Source organism: Lupinus angustifolius, chromosome LG20, assembly GCF_001865875.1.
Source record: "Lupinus angustifolius cultivar Tanjil chromosome LG20, LupAngTanjil_v1.0, whole genome shotgun sequence".
Taxonomy (NCBI): domain Eukaryota; kingdom Viridiplantae; phylum Streptophyta; class Magnoliopsida; order Fabales; family Fabaceae; genus Lupinus; species Lupinus angustifolius.
The window spans coordinates 11,180,769-11,200,902 of NC_032028.1; the positions used below are offsets into that span (position 1 = coordinate 11,180,769).

A 20,134-nucleotide genomic window follows, 5' to 3' on the forward strand; every position below is an offset into this window, starting at 1 on the left:
ACATTAGATGAATTCTTTTTCCTCCCAATTCCAATGTACTTTGTCATATAATAGATTATATAAAAAATAAGTTTAATATTTATGTGTAAAGTTTTTTACTCATAGATCATTCACTATTTAGTATTTTTTTTGTTACTACTCACTACTAAGGGTATCTCCTCATCTAAAACTAATCCTTTTTAGAATGTATAATTATCAGTTCCAACAAATGTCAATCCCAATAATCATAATAGTTTTATTTATAACATATGAAATTATGAATGATTCACCATATAAAAACTTATGATATATAAATATTAAAGTGACTTAATGAGATTACTTAAGACCTTAATTGTTTGAGTATAATAAATAAGAATAAAATATATATTTACACAAAAAGATGTTATATTTTTCAGACATTAAAATTATGACACATATACTACTTTATTTAGTTTTGAAAAATATTTTTATAGAAAATGATTAAATAGTGTACATTTCATGATTTCAGTGGCAATAGTTTATCTTCTTGTATGATGATATATTTTATTCTCATAATATATATATCATTAATGTAAAGATTTAATAATTATTGCATAATCCTAAATTACTTTTTTGGAGAGCTTTTGGAGATTCAATAATTAAATATGAATAGGAATAAGTGAAACATCTATACTACTATATAAAAGCAAAACATGTCTATTAGGTATTTAGTTAATTGAACATTCCTAATTCTATGTTTCATCTCTACCTTTACTATTATATAAATATAAAATAGGCCTAAAGAATAGTCAGGTAATTGAATATGTATAAGAGTTTAAAATTTGTGCATTGTTTTACATTATCAGCACATCATTCACCATTGATTTGTAATAATTTTGTTTGAAAGTCAATGATAATTAACATATGAATGGTGGAGATTCAGTGAGAGTGTAAAAAACACTTATACTATCGGTGTATACATATTAAATGATATGTATAATTTTATTCAACTCCATCTAGTAACTACTGGGACATAATTTTATTATTTTTTAACATCCAAATGACAACTACAAGAAACTTGCATATATTCTTTTATTCTTTTCCATCAATGTATCAATATTATTCCACACATTCTCCTATTTTTATTTTCTCTCTTCACCATCCCAAAAAGAACAACTTTGACCAACATAAAAAAGATATAATGACACACTATCATTATTAGAAACTTTATGTGTACACTGATGATATTAGACAAATAGCAATGTCAGTTGACATGGAGTGCCGGTCGACAAACTAGTGATTGATAATATATAAGATAAATGATTAATTGTTGGATTAAAAGAAAACAGTTGTGTCAAATCGTGTCGGTGCAATCTATAAATTACAAAAGAGTAAACCACACAAATTACCCCTCAATTTTTTACACCTATAAAAATCATTAATTTATATACATACATTGCACTAGAGGTGGTAATTGGATGGGTTTGGATGGATTTGGATCCTAATGGATGGATAGAAAACTATCCACCAATTCATATAAATCCATTACATCACATTTTTAAATTATCCAATTCATCCATATCCAATGGATCTCAATCCATCCATTATATCAATGTATCCATTTTAATGAATTGGATGGATATACAACCCACTTTTTTTAGTTTGAACAAAATAATTTTAATGAAGCAATTTTGAAGAAAAAAATTCTTTTAAAAATTATTATTTAATAAATCATTTTTAACAAAATTTAAACAGTGTTTTTCTAAAAACGTACTCTTAAAAAGTGATTTTTTTTAAAAGCAAATTATAAAAAAAAAATTCTTAACAAACACTTTTAAAAATTGCTTTTTTGATAAACATTTTTAAAAATGTGAATTTGTGAAGTTTTTTTATAAGGACTTTTATTGACAAGAATCTCTGGTGCAACATAATTGACAGGGGTGAACAAGTTCGGTTCGATTTTTTATGCAATTTAGTGATCGAACCTAACACAAAGATACAGTTCGGTTCTACTCAATTAACCGCAAATTTTATTTAGGCAACAAACCGAACTGTTCATTAATGGTTCGCTTCCTCGGTTTTTCAACTTATTTAAAGAAAATCCTTTAAGAAATAGATGAACAAAATTTGCAAGGTATAGAGTCAACTAAATGAATACTAAACCCATCAATAACAAAATATTTAATACTTTTTCTAGTAAAACAATAATAATTCAACATCTCAATGCATTACAAACTTTAAATTTTCGTCCAAAAAATCTTCGACAATGTCCAATAAAATTTAAGAATGACAAACTGTACCAATATTTTGGTCCAACAGTAACACCTAATACTCCACATCATTAGTAATGTCATCAAGTTCTCCATTTATTTTCTTAGTTCCTTAGTTTCTTTATTTAATTAATTTCATATCAGAATATTGACAAAATGTATACTAGTTTTTTAGTTTTCTTTCTATCTTCTCAATGGATAATAGATATTTAGGTTTGTTTACTAATTTATTTCTTTTATTTGCGTCTTATTTATAGCCTATATGTATTAATAATTTTAAATTCTTAATCATATTTTATCTCATAACTTTAAAGTTTAACCATTCAAATCTAAAATAAAATTAGTTTTTAATATGGGGTTCAGTTCTAACGGTTCCAAAATTTATAAAATCGTGAACCGAACCCAACTTAAATGGTTCTAAATAAAAAAAACTAAACCAAACCGCGGAATCGAACCGAACCGCGGAGCTGAACCGAACTAAACTGAACCACATTTTATGGTTCGGTTTTATCAGTTTTAGGTTTAAACCGGAACCGCTTACACTCCTAATAATTGGGACTTCCATAAGTTATATGCAACAGTATCATCCTGAAATATTTCATTTTGTTATTATATTATCACATTAGTCAATAACAAAAATGATATATTTATATTTTGCATCAAGATATTGAGGTAAAGCACTAAGACCGAAATCGTTTATACTTTTTTTATAAACACTTTTTAAAATCACAATTGCAATTTTCAACTTTTGTAAAATGTGTGGGATTGTGCTTAGAAAGGTGAGAGATATTTTTTTATATTAATATTGGATATAATGAATGGATTTGAATATATCATTTATCAATACTATCCATTAGATTATATTCAATTAAATCCATTAGTTTTGACGGATGGATTTTATATTATGGTAATTTTGTCACCCCTACATTGCACTCAATGCTCTCCAAAAAAAGTAAGTGTGATCTTTTAAACAAAAAGGAGTAATAATATAATTAAACAAAATATGATATATGGTTGAAACAAGTCCAAATAGTATATGAATCAATACATTTTTATTATTTTTGTTCGTTATAATATAATATCAGAGTGATTTAAACAATATATTTTTAAAATTATTGATGCATTATGTACCAAAAATAATAAAAATATATTGAATCGTATATTATTTAAATTTGTCTCAATAATATATCATATTTTATTTAACTTAATTATATTTATCATCATTTTTTATTTAAAATATCATATTTATTTCTCGGTTAGTTACCGCGTATATAAGTCAGAGGTTATTTTGTAGGGATAAAAAATGAAAATAATTTATGTAATTTCAATATGTAAATGTAATTTAGTCTATAAAACATTTCCTCTGAACCCTCCTCACCGTTCAGTTTGAAATTCAGAGATTGTACTTCGGAGTGAAAGAGAAACCAATTCCTCTTAGCTTCACCTTCTGAGGTATTCCATCAAAATAGTTCTTTTCCCTTAGATCTGTTTATCCTTTTAATTCGATTTGACTTCCCCCTTTCAATTGTTGGTTTCTGGTTACAAAATCCGATTCCCGACTTTCACGAATCCCTAATCGGTTTTGCTATTGCAGTAAAATTGATGTCTCTTTTAATCTTTTATGTCATCAATTCACATTTGAATATGTCACCGATTTAGCTTAATTCGACGGTATTTAGGGTTATGAGTTGAAACATTGTCAAATTAGGTTATGTTTTTCATCTAATTGCACATGGCGTAGAATATTTCATATTTTTTTCTTATGTATATAACTATAGATGATTAATTGTTCATTGCATGTCAATTTTGGTTGTTATTAGTTGTTGATAATGATATTTTGATTTTCACAGCAACAATGCCTCGTTATGATGATAAATATGCCAATACCCGCCTCTATGTTGGTAAGCTATCTTCTAGGACCCGTGCCCGTGATCTGGAGCGAGCTTTCAGCAGATATGGAAGGTAATGACCCTTTTCAATTTCAAGCTTTGTCATCCATGTTGTGACAATATGTATGAAACTTGGGTCGTCTTTGTCAATTTGCAATATCATTGTATTTCCGAGTTGTTTTAATGCAAGCATTGATGCAAAGTTCTTTATAGTTTTTACTGCACCCTTTTATTGTTTGATTTGGCATCCTTTTTGTTTGGGGTAATGTTTATGCTGTCATTTTGCGCTGCACTCGCCATGTGTCTATTTGATGAATGGCTTTTTATACTAAGAGTCCCTCCTTTCTTTTTGATAGCTAGCAAGAAGTTTCTCTCCAAGTAAATATTTTCTTGGGTGAAATGTCTTGGTTGTTTTATTTTTGACAGTTTACATATGGAATAGACAATTATCACATCTCCTTGATTCACCTGTTTCCTGTTAAATGAGCTAAATTAGTGAGTGGTTAATTGGTCTGCGGTGTCGCCGCTGCAGATATTTCCCTGAAACTCAAGCAAATATACAGGTTTTTTGAGCTTGGATATATATTGGTTATTCGTCATGTTATGTGTGGGAACCATATACCGTAGGTGTCATGTTTTAACTTGAATGATCTTGTTGAAGGTTTCCGGGGTTTTCCCCAAACCTGGAGGTCTATGGTGGGAGGGTGGCCTTGGTGGAAATTCCTGCCGAGTGTTGACTTTGGTGATTCTTTCTATAATGTTATAGCGTATTTTATGGAAATGGCAAGAATCACAAACTGGTGTTTAAAGTTCCTCTTTGAGGGGTGAAGTATCATACATTCAAGTAGTTAAGTAATGATGGCCTTACTGTTTCTGGAAACCATTTCCGCAGAATCCGAGATGTGGATATGAAGCATGATTTTGCATTTGTTGTAAGTTCTCTGCCCCTTTGTTTCTTTGTAATTATTTATTTTTACTTTAATTTGCAGTTTTGCCTGTGCTTAAAGGTGTGTTCTAGTGTGTATTTGGGGGAATTCACTTGTAGGTGATGGTAAGAATTTTTTTTGTTATTTTCCTGGCTTGTTCCTAACATTTTCTGGACAGGATTTTAGTGATCCCCGAGATGCTGATGATGCAAGATATCACTTGGATGGCCGTGATTTTGATGGAAGACGTATTATTGTGGAATTTGCGAAGGGGGTAGGAACTGTGCCCCTTATTATCATTGGTCTAAACTCTACACGTTTGTGTTTTTATTATTTCCAGATAGGTTTGTCCCGAAAGAAATCTGTCTTGCAGTAGAGTGAATCAACAACTAAAAATAAAGTTTACAAGAGAATTATTTCCAAGGAATAATAGTCCAAGCTCTTGAGTTAAGAAAAGAATAGAGATGGATAAATTCAAGTAAAATTGGAGGAGATTAACATGCTAACCTTTTTACCATGTATGTTTATGAAAAAATAAAGGCTCAAAAGTATCCTCCATATAAAATTAACAATCAGGGGCATTACGTTAAAGAAGATAAGCGGAATTAGTATTTAAATTTAGTCTTACTCTTATTATTATGATGTTATTGTGTTTACCAAAATGTGGTTAGCATTTGTGCTCTGTCTTCCTGTTTGCTTGAACACTTTTTGGGTTTTACATCCATAGATATCAATTCCTTTTTTATCCGTGATTTTCTGATAATTTTTGTTACACCAACACGAGTACGAGGTACATACCAGGTTGACATTTTCTCAAAAAACTAGAGAACGAGTATGTTGCATAAATAAGGTATACATGCTGCTATGTTGCATGATTACGGGTATGGTAACAATACCCAGTAATGGTACCCGTTACGGATACATGTACAAGATACAACAAAAATCTAAGGTACAACTTACAAGTACACCAATATGATTAGGTATAAATGATCTGAGTTAGCACTAGCAAAGGATGCAAGAAGCTTGGGATGAGAGGTTGAGATCCAAAACTGACTGAAATGTGAAGATGAGAGACCAATTATGTGATTCATATTTAGCATTATGATGTTGACCAAGAAGAACATCGGGAAAATTCCTAAGTTTCCAGCCGAAATGACACAATTTTGAATCAATCTACATAAAATGAGTACCCAATATGAGTATTTCACCTTCTTTGAAGTACGGATGCAACATATCTGATGATATTATTGTTTTTTGACCTGTGACTTGTGAACATATTTGTTTGTTGGCATTTGTTTAATTGTTAATTTTATTTTTGCTTATTTCTAATTAAATAGATTCCTCGTGGTTCCTGAGAATATCAAGGTAGAGGGTCATCTCCTGGATCTGGCCGCTGTTTTAACTGTGGCCTTGATGGCCATTGGGCACGAGATTGCAAAGCTGGTGACTGGAAGAACAAGTGCTACCGGTGTGGTGAGAGAGGTCATATAGAACGAAATTGCAAGAATAGTCCCAAAAAGCTGAGGTAGGCCATGTTGACATGCTGTAGACTTTCACTTTTGTTGTTATCTAATGTATATTCCATGTTTGAAGTTGATGCCAAATTGAACTTTTTAATCATGTAGACGTGGACGGAGTTATTCACGGTCACCAGTCAGGTCACGTTCTCCTCCTCTGCGTCACAGCCGCAGCTACAGGTAGATAGTTTTGTTTCCTGACTCTATCATGCATTGTTTTGAATCATTATAGGGGCTGCCTGTAGGTTTGATACTCATTTATATTCTGTAAAAAAAAGTGTTCTTACTTTTGTGTTGTTGGTTCTTATCACCCTTGTCAGTCGCTCTCCTGTCAGAAGAGCACGAAGCCCTATTTGTGAAGATCGATCAGAGAGTCCTCGCTACATAAGCCCTGAGACCAAAAGCAGTCCTCCACCATCCAGTACAAGGAGGCATAGTCCATCACCTGACGATGCCAACCCACAGAAGAGTCGTGAAGCCTCTCCTAGTAAATTGGCCACCCAGCAAGATGGGTCTGACTACAGCGATGGTGGTCGTAGAGAGAGGAGTGGAAGCCCGGATAGCCCAGCAAGGGACAGTGAAGATAGGGACTATGCTAGCCCCAAGAATAAAAGTAACAACCGCAGCCATAGCCCTAGGGATGACAGGAGTCCCATTGAGGATGAGGATGACAACCAGCCTCATTTGCCAAGAGGAAGCGAGTCACCTTGAAAGTGCTTCTTTCTTCTGAAAACATATCCTCGGATTTTATTTACTTGATATATTAAATGTAATGATTGAATGTTATGATGTTGTTTGATCTATGTAGTCGATTCTTTCTACTAGAATTAAGACTTGGTTGTTGGTTTATGAAATTGTGACTTTTCTTGGACTTGCTTGACAATTGATGTATTTGGTTGATTCTTGGTTGCACTGAGATATTTGGTTTTACTTAAGAATAGCGTTCATGAATTCGTTAAGTGTTAGTACATGGTATAAATCAAAAGTCATAACCGATGGAAATGGAAAGTATGTTTTAGATTACTATGGCGATTACTTTTTTTTCACAGGTACCGCATCGATAATAAGTTGCTAATAGAAAGAAAATATTATAGCTGACTGAAGTGGGGATGGAATTAGGAAGTGCACAATTTCGAATGATATTATAAAGAGAGAAAAGATCACAGTGGAGTTAAGTGGGGGTGGAATTAGGAAAGATATAATAGGACTTTCTTGAAACATCTAATTTCATCAGGGTGACTCATGGTCATGGGTACTTGCGAAATTTTCAAATGGATTTTTAAAACCTGTTGTATGTATGGGCATGTATAGTTATAGTGGTACTCGTATATGCTATGTGTGCTAATACAGTTATACCATTCATTAACAAATCTACTACATCTGTAACCTTCATTAGCCCTAACATTGACCGGTAACATTGACTGGAGTACATCTGCAGTCTCACTCCTTTGTGCCGCTCCATATTCCAAGAAATATGATTGGTCAGAAAAATATTTAATAATTATAATTTTGACTTGAATAATTTTTTTTTAACCAATCAAAAATGATAGTACATGGATTGTTACAAAAAGTGGGACAACAGATGTGCTCCCAACCCTTAAAACCATCTCTGTTTGCTGCTTCCATCTCAACCCATCCCTATTCATTGGCAATAAGAGGAAGACGAATGGAAGAAGACTATTCATAAGCTCAAGAAGGTTTCTTCTAGAACATTTCTCTATTTGTCCTTAACTTGTGTACTAAAAGTTCCATAAGTTGTTAGTTACATTTGAATGCACTATTTGTTTTCTTTAAAGAATGCATTATTTTATCCTACATGCCTAGGACATGTTTGTGTTTTTGTTAAAGATCAATACAATTGTGTGTTTTGTTAAAGAACAAAGAAAGCCCATGGATACCTGCTGTATCTAAGGGTACTTGTAAAAACCTGCACAAAAAAACCCTACAAATTGATACCCTCATGGGGAGTACAAATAACATTTCCAATATACCAATTGAGTAACGGGTAGTTACTACATGTGTCACCTGTGCTCATTGCATACTTAAGCACGGTATTGTTTTCTCATTTCCAAATAAGTTAAGAGATGGGTAAGCTAAGTGGGTCCAAATTAGGTGTACACCCCAAAAAAATTCTAATTTCTTAGATTATGGAACAATGAAGAGCAATGATGTAAAAACTGTACCATACTAGTCGGTTCGACCAGAAAACCGGCAAACCAGACCCCTAACCGGTAAGGTACAGATATTGAACCGGCTAAGTATCAAAACCGATCAAAAACCGGTGAATCGGCCGGTATTTGACTAAACCGGCCGGTTTATACATATATTTTTTAAAAAAAAAAACTTAAAAACTCATTACAAAATAACTCATCTTTCCAACCATTCTTCAAAACTTCAAGGCACATGCTTCCAAGGCATACTTAGATTACACATTTTGGTTCCTAACATTCGTGTGTAATCTCAGTGACAGTTGCATAATCTTGTAGTACTGTATGAAGATAAGATTTAGTGCAAAAATATAATCTCGGTATGAGATAACTTTGACTCATTGGTGTTAAAGGTTAAAACTCCAAATTTATTTGTTTTGTAGAGTGAGTTGTGAACTTCTGTCATTTATTTATATTTTGCGGTTGTTAAGTAATATTTTTGGATTAATATATGCTTTGTAATTTAGACTTTGAATTTGTTAAAGACTTAAATTGTTTGTTTATGTAAATTTTGAGTAGATTATGAATGTGGATTATAAATTTGAGTATCTACCTATTTGAAATTTTTATTTATAGGTTTATATATATATAAATATAAGCAGATATATTCAGTTTAACCAACATGCGGTTTAATTACTGAACCATCGGTTGAACCATTGTACCACTATACCAATACCCCGACCGGTACAGTTTTAACAACACTGCATGAAGAGTAGAGCTTATACATAACAATTATTTTCATGTATTAATTATTATTGACTTTTCAATAAAATAATACAAATAAGAGGGGGAAAATATGTGTATAAGTTTTATATATTTTTATAGCATCATTCATCTTTAATCATTATTGACTCTTGAAAAAATGTAAAACAAATAAATGAGGAATGATATACTGATTTTATATAAATTTTTACACTAATAATATATAAATATTATATTACAAATAAATATAGAGGATAGAATGTCGGTATAATTTTATTACATCAACAATAACATTAAGCAACTCCAAAATGTAATAAATGTAAAGTAAAGAAGGATTGTGTAACGTAAGATGACAATTCTATAGTACTACATATATGATATCACCTGCATATGTTAGTTAGTTTAGACTTGGCTACTCGTTTGGGTCTTTTTGTTATAATATTTTGGAGTTTTTGTTTTTGCTTTGTTTCCCTTTCAATTTTTATTTTAGGTAGTTCAATTTGTAGAATTGTGATTCATACTATAAACATTTGCGATCGTACAATCTTCTATATTCCCTTATTTATGATTTAAGTGAACGAAGATTTTATTAACGAATGAAAGTTTTAATAAATTATATATAATTATGAAAATTTTAATAATATTTTGATTTTTCTTAACTCATTTGAAACTACTAAAAAAGGTCTTATTAAAAATAACTCTATAAAACTAATTAGACGTTGGTCTAGTTGTATAAAGTCTCACTAGATTCCTATGATAATCGAAGGGTTAAGAGTTTGAATTATGAATATGATAATTATTGGAAGAGACAATTATACATCTGAAATGAACTAATTCCTTAGACATAGGTACACAAGGATATCCTTGTGATGCCAAAAAAAAAGAACGGCATAAATATATTGTAACATCTGTAATTAGCACTTGGGTATATAAACTAATTGTAAAAAATCATTTAAATAAGTTATACATCTACATTATTAACCTACATAGTCTTTTTCACTTGATATTATAAGCTCGAGCTTGAATCATTTAAATAATCAAACCTAACTTTAAGATAATCTTAGCCAAGGTCAAATATTTCATAAATAGTTTGGTTGATATACAATTCCACATCAAAATCTTAAACTTCTGTATTCTCAATTGATATTACCCTTCAATATTACTATATTCAAGCAAATAAATGAGAACACATTATTTTTCACATGCAAGATGATATTTTATTTTAAAAATAAATTATATATGATAATAATTAAATATATTGACTTTACATTATCAATGTATACATGTTAAATTCATATTTTAACTTTAATTATTTAATTTGCCTAACCCTATTTTGTGAGAGATTATATATTCTGTTCGAAAACGTATATCCCTTCATGTGTCACCGGTTATAATTGGTTAAAAATATACATAAATTAAAATTTTAATAATTAAATATTTTTTTGAACAATCACAAAATATGACATAAATTGAAATACTTATTGGGAGAGAAGATATGCTCCAATTAGTTAGGGTAACTTTCAAGCAAAAATAAATGTGCAGTAGGATCAAATTTCTAGAGAAAATTATTTGGTGCAATCACAAGTGCGGTGGAAAGAGGCTAGGACGTATACCAGAGACTTATTATCTGATCTATAATATGTTAGGTTGGACTAGATTTTTTTCGTGAAAATGTCAGACTAAGACTTTTTGAAAAACCTATATAGTTTCACATGTTAGACTTTAGACCATCCAAAGGCTTATTAAACTTAACAAGTCGACCTATTTAGTTATATTATGTAATAATGTTAATATTATATAATTTTAATAATTTTATTATATATATATAATTTTAATATAAGAATGTATACAAAAAATATAATTTAGTTGATATGATTAAAAGAGTCTAGTTAAAAGTACGTCCATTAACATATTTTTACATGTAGACATAATGACATATTTCTAGATTATATAATATAATAGACCTTTAAATAAGTTAACAAGCTAGACTAGACTTTTAAATAGACCAAACATACGTTTTTTAATTTTTTTTAACAGACTAATAAATCAGACTCCTAATATATACTATATAGGTTTGATCCGTTTAAGAGAAAGCATGCTCTAAGACGTTTCCACCCTTATTGAGAAGTAGTCGAGTACTGGTTGTTGGGCTTAATAAGCCGAACCGTAAGAAGTTATTATTATTTTATTTATTCGAAAGAAGCCCAACTCACTAATGCTACCGCTCCAAATTATTTGTTACTCATTTCACTCTTTCCCCAATTTAAAACACAACACTGCATGTAAGTATTCCATACAAACTTATCTTCTTCTGCTTCACCTTCATTGCAACATGTTTTCTTCACCCATTCCCATTTTTTATTTTATTTCTTTTACTCAATATAAACATACATGTGAACTTCAGAATTTTTACAAAGTTTTTTGTATGCTTTAGTAAGAATCACTTCTCAAGGTCAATTATATGCTTACAATTTTATTAGTTTAATTCATCTCACATGGTGTAAGGTTGCGTGCTGTGTTTTCAAAATTGTAAAAACTCTTTTTGCGAGGTTAATGCTGTATACATGTACCCTCTTTAGGTGGACTCCTTTTTCTGAATCTTTTATGGAAGCTATAGAATTTATGGCATTTGTGTTTTGATGCTCATGGTATAGAATTTAAGACATTTTTTATACTCATTCTAATAGAGAATACTTACATGTACTGTTTTAAATTGCAAATGCAATTGTGGTTGTGGTTACTGCTATTGCATTCATCACAGCAGTTGTCACGTGGATTGCGACCGTCGGCAGTTGGGTGTGAATTTTGTGATTAAAAAAATATTTTTGAATTTGATGCAGCTTGCTACCACCCAAATGCAGTCCGACACGGTTGTGTTGCGGCTGCATCATTGTGGTTTGGTGTCATACCACAATTGCGTGTGATGCGGTTGCGGTGGTCACTCAATCGACAATTTGAAACAATGCTTACATGCATCTTCTTTTTGTGTGTAGTAATTTGTATGGTGTTTCGAAGTTGTTCATATATTCTACCTTAATATTGATATTAACTTTATTTTCTACTTTGTATGATAAGCCTTCTTTTGATGAACCTTACAGAAATCAGGCAACAAAGAAGTTTAAGCAACTCCCTTATCATGTTTCCCACCACCATGACTCTGACACTTCCATTTCCACTCCCGGTGTGTTCAGCAGCCTGTCATCCACTGCGGATAGCAATTGTGAGCTCAGCGGCACGTCGTCCGCGGAAGAAAGCTACGGTGAAGACTGACAAAAAGCAAAAACAGACCAGTGTCGGTTTCGGGGAGAATAAGGAGCCGTTATGGCAGTGTGTGGAAGGTTGTGGAGCTTGCTGTAAGCTTGATAAGGATCCTTCTTTTGCCACCCCAGAAGAAATTTTCACTGACCCTTCAGATGTTGAGGTTTGCTTCTGTACTTCCTTAGAAAACTTACACTGTTGTGCTTTTTGTTACATGTGAAAACCGGTGATACCAATGTAATTGTTAGTGCCAAAGAATGATTTGTAAGTAAATTAACAAATTAAGTGGTCTATACTTTGATCCTTGTTATCCACTTTCTTCTAATAAAAAACTGAATTTTAGCCTACAGCATATTAATATCCTGTGAAGTTGAGCTAGGGACATTTCATTGTATCAACTGATTTCCTATTCTCTTTCATGTCTTTATGCTTGATCTGCTGTAATGAATTTCAGCTCTACAAAAGCATGACAGGACCAGATGGGTGGTGTATTCATTATGAAAAGAGTACTAGGAAATGCTCCATTTACCCTGGTGATGTGATCATCCCTCTCAATTATGATGTTTCAATTTCACCATGGGAATGTTAGCTTTGGAGTACTGCTTTATGTTAACTTGTCCTTTTACTTCTTCAGACCGTCCATATTTTTGTCGTGTGGAGCCAGAGGTATTCAAATCTTTGTATGGAATCAACAAGAAGAAATTCAATAAGGAGGCCTGCAGGTCCACCCATTTTTCTCATTCCTTTTATAAAAGTCTGTTTGTTTCAAGAAAATCAAATATTGGCAAAATTTTATTTAGCTGAGAATATTTTCCTACAAAATTAGTTTGTTTTGTGTTAATACTAAAAAAAATGTTTTCTATTGTTTGATGTTAAACATTTTTTCCTACCTCTTTGATAACATTCCCATTTCTGATATAAACCCACATGAGACCAGACCTGTCCTAGCCTAAAGCTGTAGCAATTAGCAAACAATCTTATTTGAATCTCATGAATTTGGAATATTTTTGGGCTTTCTATTTTAACAAACATAGTAAACTACTACACTAAAGGTGTCACTTCAAGTTCAAGCTGCATTGGGTGCATCTGGGTGTCAAGATTTGCTAATGAAACTGCCGTTGAGGTTGTCTATATTTATGAATTATGAGGAGTTTCTTTCATTAAGCTTTTGAGGGATAGTATCTCCAGTCGGAATGCAGAGTCAAGTAAAGTTAATCTGCGAAAATAAAAACCAAATCCAAGATTGAGCACTAATGGTGTAAGAGGTTTACCAAATGATGCCAGTGACCTAGTTGGTTTACCAAATGATATGTAGATATGCCAACATGATGCACATGCTGTTTTGTATGATTCTTAAGAAAATGTCAAATCTTTCATTGAAGTCGGTGGGATAGGTGTTTTAAGTATCCTCAAGATCACATTTTGCATTGAGGAAGAGTTGCTAGTACTACTACCAAAGCTAAATCTTTACAAAGCAGAAGTCATATTCCATTACTATGACCCAAATCTCTTGTTTACTTTAGTCAATTTCTCCACCGGAAAATATTTACAGAAACAAGCACAAACTAATGATTGTATGATTTTCTTTAAAGCTTTTCCTGTAAAGAAACAAGCACAAACTAATGTCTGTTTCTTATCCAATACTCTTTCTTTCTTATAGTTGCTGCAGGGACACAATTAAGGCTATTTATGGTTCTAATTCGAAGGAGCTTTATAATTTCAACAACACAATAAGGGAGTCTTCTGGTTAGATTTTGCAGGCTTTGGATTTGCAATTGCTCAAGGTCATTTTCTCTTCCTTTATCATTTATGCTGGTGGGAGTTTCCTAGTTTGAGTTCTGAAATATTATTTCTTGAACTGACAACTGCTGCTTAAATCTACAAAGTAAAACCAACTTTTACTGATTACTGTACCAATAGACCATGTTTTGACTAGAATTAATTCATTAACAAACTGTCTGCCAATTTTTATGTCAGAGATACGGCATGTGGATCAATGGATTTCGATCCTCAATAGGGTGCACTTTAGCTAGTAAAACTAAGTAGTAACCACTAATGGTAAAAGTCGAGAGCAGGCACAAATCCTTGTTTGTTGTCCATGTGCTTGTATTTTATTAAATTCAAACCATTGATTTATTAATCAATTGCCATCAATCTCACACTTCTATTCTTTAAAGGGAACTAACTTTGCATTTTAGAGAATCTTGGTCAATCTTGGATGCAACTTCTATCCATGACATATTCACAACTTCTATCCATGAATGAAACTAGGAAATTTCATGATGCCAAAATTTTGTGTGGCTGTTGATTAAGTAATTTATCGAATATTTGTTACAACAGGCTTTTCACCACCTTCTATCTTGTGTTGGATGAATCCTCTGTAGAAATCTATATGTTTCATTCTTTCGAGCACCATACCATGATGTCCACCCTTTGTTGTAGCACAACTACCCTGTTGGTGTTCTTTGACTGGTAAGCAGCGACTTCCTTTTTTCAAAATCAAAGATTACTCTCTCATATTCCTCCAGAGTGACATGTCCATGAACTGGCTCGCGATTATTTGCTATTCGAATGGGTGAGGTCTACTATGCCATATTTTTTTACTATTCCTTTGATCACACAGAAGCACCAAAGGTTCTCATGCAATGTATCTGCAATTGTGAATGCTAAATGCTGAGCACTTGGAAATATCAGCTTACTTGGATAGTTTATGGCATAAGTCTGAAATGATATGGATGAGCTAAATTCAATGTTTTGTAGAATTAGACCTGTCCCAGTTTTGATATATTATTGGATACGATGTTTCATTTTCATGATAATGTAGTTTCTTTTTATGTGTATCATCTAACCTTGTCAGAGTTTTACTTATTCAAGGCCACCAAAATGTTTATATGGAACATCGTTTGACTTGGATTCAGTCTTTTGGCATTGTAAAAAAATAGCATTACACTTAACATCCTTAAACTTATGTGTTTTGTTTCTGTTCTCAAAGAGAAAGATTATTAAGCTAGAGCTGTCAAGTATTGAACTACAAGTTAGTTTATTCTAGCTTGTTTCTTTTGACTGATGATATGGCCAAAAAGGTGTTGAGTTCCAACGTTGTATATAGATATTGTAGGAAAGTTCTTGTTATCAATATTGATGTGTTTATCTAAAGGGGTTAAATAGTAGTATATCTTAGGCCTATTTGAAAGATAATTAATAGTAACACGCAAAACTCAAATGTGGAAAAAGATCTTGATTGCATACTAAGCATAACCAATGTACCAATTTCTATAACTGACGGCCAGCAACCTCGTCTCTTTTCTCCTATGCGTCTCGTCTTTAGTTAGTATCTCTCGATCTCATCTTTCGTTTTTTAGATAATATTAACAACAACATTAAAACACTCCTTAACAATGATAGCAAGCTAGTAACATGTCCTTTAAGGCAATAAGTGAGCTTTGGATTTTTTAAATGATAAAATTAAAGTTATAATCTAACATTTAACAGTGATAGCAGGCTAGTAACATGTGATTTATGGCAATCAGTGAGCTTTGTTTTTTTATAAGAATAAATATTAATCAAATATGTAACAACTCTAAAACAAAAACAAAATAAAATTGAATGAAACATAATAATTAAATCACTTTTACGACAATTTTAAAGTATGATGCCAGTTTCGAACTTGAGAGTTGCACTTCACTTTCTTAAAGTTAATGTATAATTAATTATACTTATCTAATAGAAACTTAAAAAAAAACGATGAAGTTTTAATTAAGCCTTCCACTCCCTAATATGAGATATGGTATCATATGCGAGGATTATATTTTATTCGTTTAAATAGGGAAAGTCAATTAATATTAACCATCATGTTTTCTAAAAAATAAAACAAATCCAACTAACAAACCATTTTCTACCTACTTGAGAAAATACATCATCAATATGGAGGGATAGAAAAATCGGAGCTTCATTAAGCATTCATTGGCGCTGCCTATCTATGGTCTGGTCTTATTTCTCTTTATCTCTGACATGATCGACTGAGAAGTTATTAATGTCTTTTACAAGGTGAAGAGATTACCAGTCAACCCAACACTCGCAATATTGGTCGAGACTCTCTTATAGTTCCATAAAAGTCACAAATGGGCTAGCAACAGATTAAAGATCAAATATTGTGTTCAATTAATGTATGTGTGTATGATAACTCGATTCAGGCACCACCAATTTACATTGGTGTTACGTTATCCACTCATTAGATTCAACAACATAACTGTCAAGGTTTTGACATTGTCTGAATGGTCAAATCTCTTCAAAGAAATCAATCCGATGAACTTTGATGTCAAAAGTTACTTATATGATCAACATCATGAGGTCATGTATGCTTGTGGAGAATATCAAAACCTTGTACTAATGGACCCTAGGGGATGCATTACCTTTACTCTTGCCTTGGTTCTGGACTCATTAGTACAATGTTTTGATATTCCCACATGTATAAATGACCTCCTAACATCGATCATATAAGCAGCATTTGACACCAAAGTTCATCGAGTTAATTTTCTTGAAGAGATTTGACCATTCAGACAGTGTACTAGGCTTGACAGTTGTGTTGTGAAATCTTATGAGCAGATAATGAGATCTCAATGTGAACGCATGGTGCCTGAAGAGGTTATCATACAAATACAACAATTGAACATAATATCATATCTTTACTCTATTTGTGCCCCTTTGGTGACCCCTATGGAACTATAGGAGAGCCTCAACCAGTATTGCGACTGTTGGTTTGAATGAAATTCTCTTCACCTTGTAGAAGACATTAAGAGCTTCTCGATTAAAAATATCAGAGCTTCTAATTTATAGTGTTTAAGAGAACAATTTAAGGCTAATGTTGTTTGCATTCTCTTTCTAAATCAAAATAATGATTAAGTAAATAATTATATAAAAATATATTTAGGATTAAAAGAATGGTGGTGACTAAGAATATGTTTTTCATGCCATCAAGATGAGACGCGATAGAGGACATAAGGCTATTACTTCCCTCTCTTGAAGTGAGTAAGTGTCGATGATAAATGTTGAAATTTTCTTTTTAACAATATAATAAAAATCTTTAAAGATTGGAAAAACACACGCGATCAATATCGTGATTTCTCTCTTGTTGAGCACACAAAAATTGGGCTGCCATTTCACTCCCTCAAGGTGAGAAAGATAGATTATGATTGTCATTGCATCTTCTCGCTTAATCTTTATATAATAAAAATAACCTAACATAAAACAACTTTTTATACAAGAAAATCTTGATTCTATATTCCATAAAAGGATATGTAGGGGAAATTTAAACTATCATTAGACATTTAAGTGAAAAAAATATAATTTTAGTCTTTTAATAAATGATAATTAAAACATAATTATTTAAACGAGTACATTATATAAAAAATATTTTATTACGAACGAACGAGATATTAATATATTCTCTAATTCATAATTGACTCTCAAATCTCCGAAATTTGATTCGAAGACCAAAACTATCTAAATTGGATATAACTAGGATTTTTGTGTTTTGTCAGCAAAAACATGGTACTCCAATTTTTTAGGGAGAATGATGAAATCTTTTATTTCCATTATCTCTTCCCAATTGTGAAAGTCTAGAGGCCAAGGTGATCAAATTTAATCTCACTATTATGAACCAATTCCTTACCAGATAAATATAAGAGGAATTTCACCATTTCCACATCATTATTAAATTCTTATATTCATATATTACTTTTATACTATAATATATTTATATTTTATTTCTCATCTGATTACATAAAACATAATATATAATGCGATTTACATTCTTTAGTTGTACAAATAAATGGTATAGTCTTCCATTCATAAAATGGAAAAACCAAATTGCAGCTTTGACTAATCACGGACCTATGGTCTGTGGACAGCCAAAAATTACGCTCCGCCGTTCAATATATTTGTAGTAACAGCGTTACGTTATTTTTAGTTTCTAAAATATTAAACTTGCCCCTTGGTTTTGTATGAAATTACAAACATATAAGTATATTTTTGGTAATGAAACATACAAATATACCTTAAACTATTTGAAGCTATGAAGTTAAAAATAGTAACAACAATTGGTGTAGTGCAATAATTGTTGGATGAAAGGTTGTGGTTGAAAGAGTAGAGAGATTAAATATAAAAGGACCTCTAAAGCTTCTTCATTTCTTCTAGTCGTGTCTCTCGGATAACGAGAGAACGGCTATTCCAACATTCCAATTCTAACATAATGCATTCATTCATCGTTGCTATCTTTTTATGCAACATTGTTCTCTTTTATATTGACATTGCCACAGTCTCTGCTCAATCACAATTGCAATCGCAATCACAATCACAACCTTCAAAAACTACACCATCAAGTCCTTCTAACACAAGTTTACACGCTCCTGGCGGTGGCCACCATGGATCAAAAGGGGGGCATCATCGTGTAAAAGGGAACTATCAAGTGGCGAAGGCAGGAGTTCCAAGCCAGAACCCACCCTCACCACCAGTAAATCAAAATCAAAATGTGACCCCACCACAACCCACAAATCAAGGTGAAAACTCGAACCAAACCATTCATGACGCTCCCTCAAGCCAAGGTAATGAAAACAACGCAAACCCTGGTAAGTTATTCGGATATGTTCCAAGGAATGACACTTCAGATTCCAAAACATTATCAATGGATGAGTTCCTACATGCGCACAACTGGGTAAGGAGCAAGTACAACCTGTCATCGTTAACATGGGACATGAAGCTCGAGAACTTTGCGAGTTCGTACCTCATGGTGCGTTATGAAGATTGTAAGATGATTCATTCTACTTCCGAATATGGTGAGAACTTGTTTTGGGGAAAGAAACTACATTGGAAACCTTCTGATGCAGTTTATTATTGGTATGATGAGTATAATTGGTACGATTTGAAAACATTGAAGTGCTCACCCCAAAAAGTTTGTGGCCACTTCACACAATTGGTGTGGAAGGACTCGATTCGAGTTGGATGTGCCTTGCAACATTGTAAAGATCGGAGTCTTGGTATGCTTATAGCTTGCGAGTATGACCCGCCTGGTAATTATCCAGATGAGAATCCTTTGGTTTCACATAATACTCAATGATGAATGCATGCACATGTTTTACTATAATTTGTTGTAATATTTATATATATAATTCCATTAGTATTGTTCTTCTTCTGTGACCTTTTTCTTGTTAATTTGGTCGATCATTCAATTGTGCATACACGCTAAATTATTGTTGAAACCATGTCAAAGTTAGAAATTGGTCTTCTCTCTTTTTCCTCTAAGAGTTTGTTTCCAATTTGTATTTTGGAGGAGAAAGAATAAAAAATAATGAATTCAAAACAATTTTATAAGTGTATTTTACCACTCTCAACTTTTTTTCTTTCTCTCTC

The 20,134-nt window shown here is 32.1% G+C and overlaps 2 protein-coding genes and 1 pseudogene across 10 annotated transcripts; all 3 read left to right on the plus strand.

Moving 5' to 3' along the window:
- Positions 3,575-7,458, plus strand: LOC109336184 (annotated as a pseudogene).
- Positions 11,863-15,666, plus strand: LOC109336188. Of its 4 annotated transcripts, none has more exons than XM_019572627.1 (7): positions 11,863-11,921; positions 12,568-12,890; positions 13,182-13,260; positions 13,362-13,449; positions 14,388-14,511; positions 15,068-15,199; positions 15,351-15,621. In XM_019572627.1, the coding sequence occupies exons 2-5, from the start codon at positions 12,606-12,608 to the stop codon at positions 14,476-14,478; spliced, it is 543 nt and encodes a 180-aa protein (XP_019428172.1). In that variant the 5' UTR covers positions 11,863-11,921; positions 12,568-12,605; the 3' UTR covers positions 14,479-14,511; positions 15,068-15,199; positions 15,351-15,621. The 4 variants fall into 4 exon arrangements, with proteins under 4 accessions (XP_019428172.1, XP_019428171.1, XP_019428170.1 ...); XM_019572625.1 differs by lacking the exon at positions 11,863-11,921 and having other exon boundaries at positions 12,403-12,890; positions 15,351-15,497; positions 15,552-15,666; XM_019572626.1 differs by lacking the exon at positions 11,863-11,921 and having other exon boundaries at positions 12,402-12,890; positions 15,112-15,199.
- Positions 18,896-19,913, plus strand: LOC109336185 (pathogenesis-related protein 1-like). Of its 6 annotated transcripts, none has more exons than XM_019572621.1 (3): positions 18,896-19,239; positions 19,276-19,315; positions 19,346-19,913. In XM_019572621.1, exons 1-3 carry the CDS (start codon positions 18,978-18,980, stop codon positions 19,839-19,841), a joined length of 798 nt encoding a protein of 265 aa, XP_019428166.1. In that variant the 5' UTR covers positions 18,896-18,977; the 3' UTR covers positions 19,842-19,913. The 6 variants fall into 6 exon arrangements, with proteins under 6 accessions (XP_019428166.1, XP_019428165.1, XP_019428163.1 ...); XM_019572620.1 differs by having other exon boundaries at positions 19,276-19,311; positions 19,342-19,913; XM_019572618.1 differs by having other exon boundaries at positions 18,896-19,315.

Coding starts and splice junctions, on each gene's coding strand:
- LOC109336188 (XM_019572626.1), top strand. CDS start 12,537: ATGATAAGCCTTCTTTTGATGAACCTTACAGAAATCAGGCAACAAAGA. Junction 12,891..13,181: donor CTGACCCTTCAGATGTTGAG/GTTTGCTTCTGT, acceptor AATGAATTTCAG/CTCTACAAAAGCATGACAGG. Junction 13,261..13,361: donor GAAATGCTCCATTTACCCTG/GTGATGTGATCA, acceptor TTACTTCTTCAG/ACCGTCCATATTTTTGTCGT.
- LOC109336185 (XM_019572616.1), top strand. CDS start 18,978: ATGCATTCATTCATCGTTGCTATCTTTTTATGCAACATTGTTCTCTTT.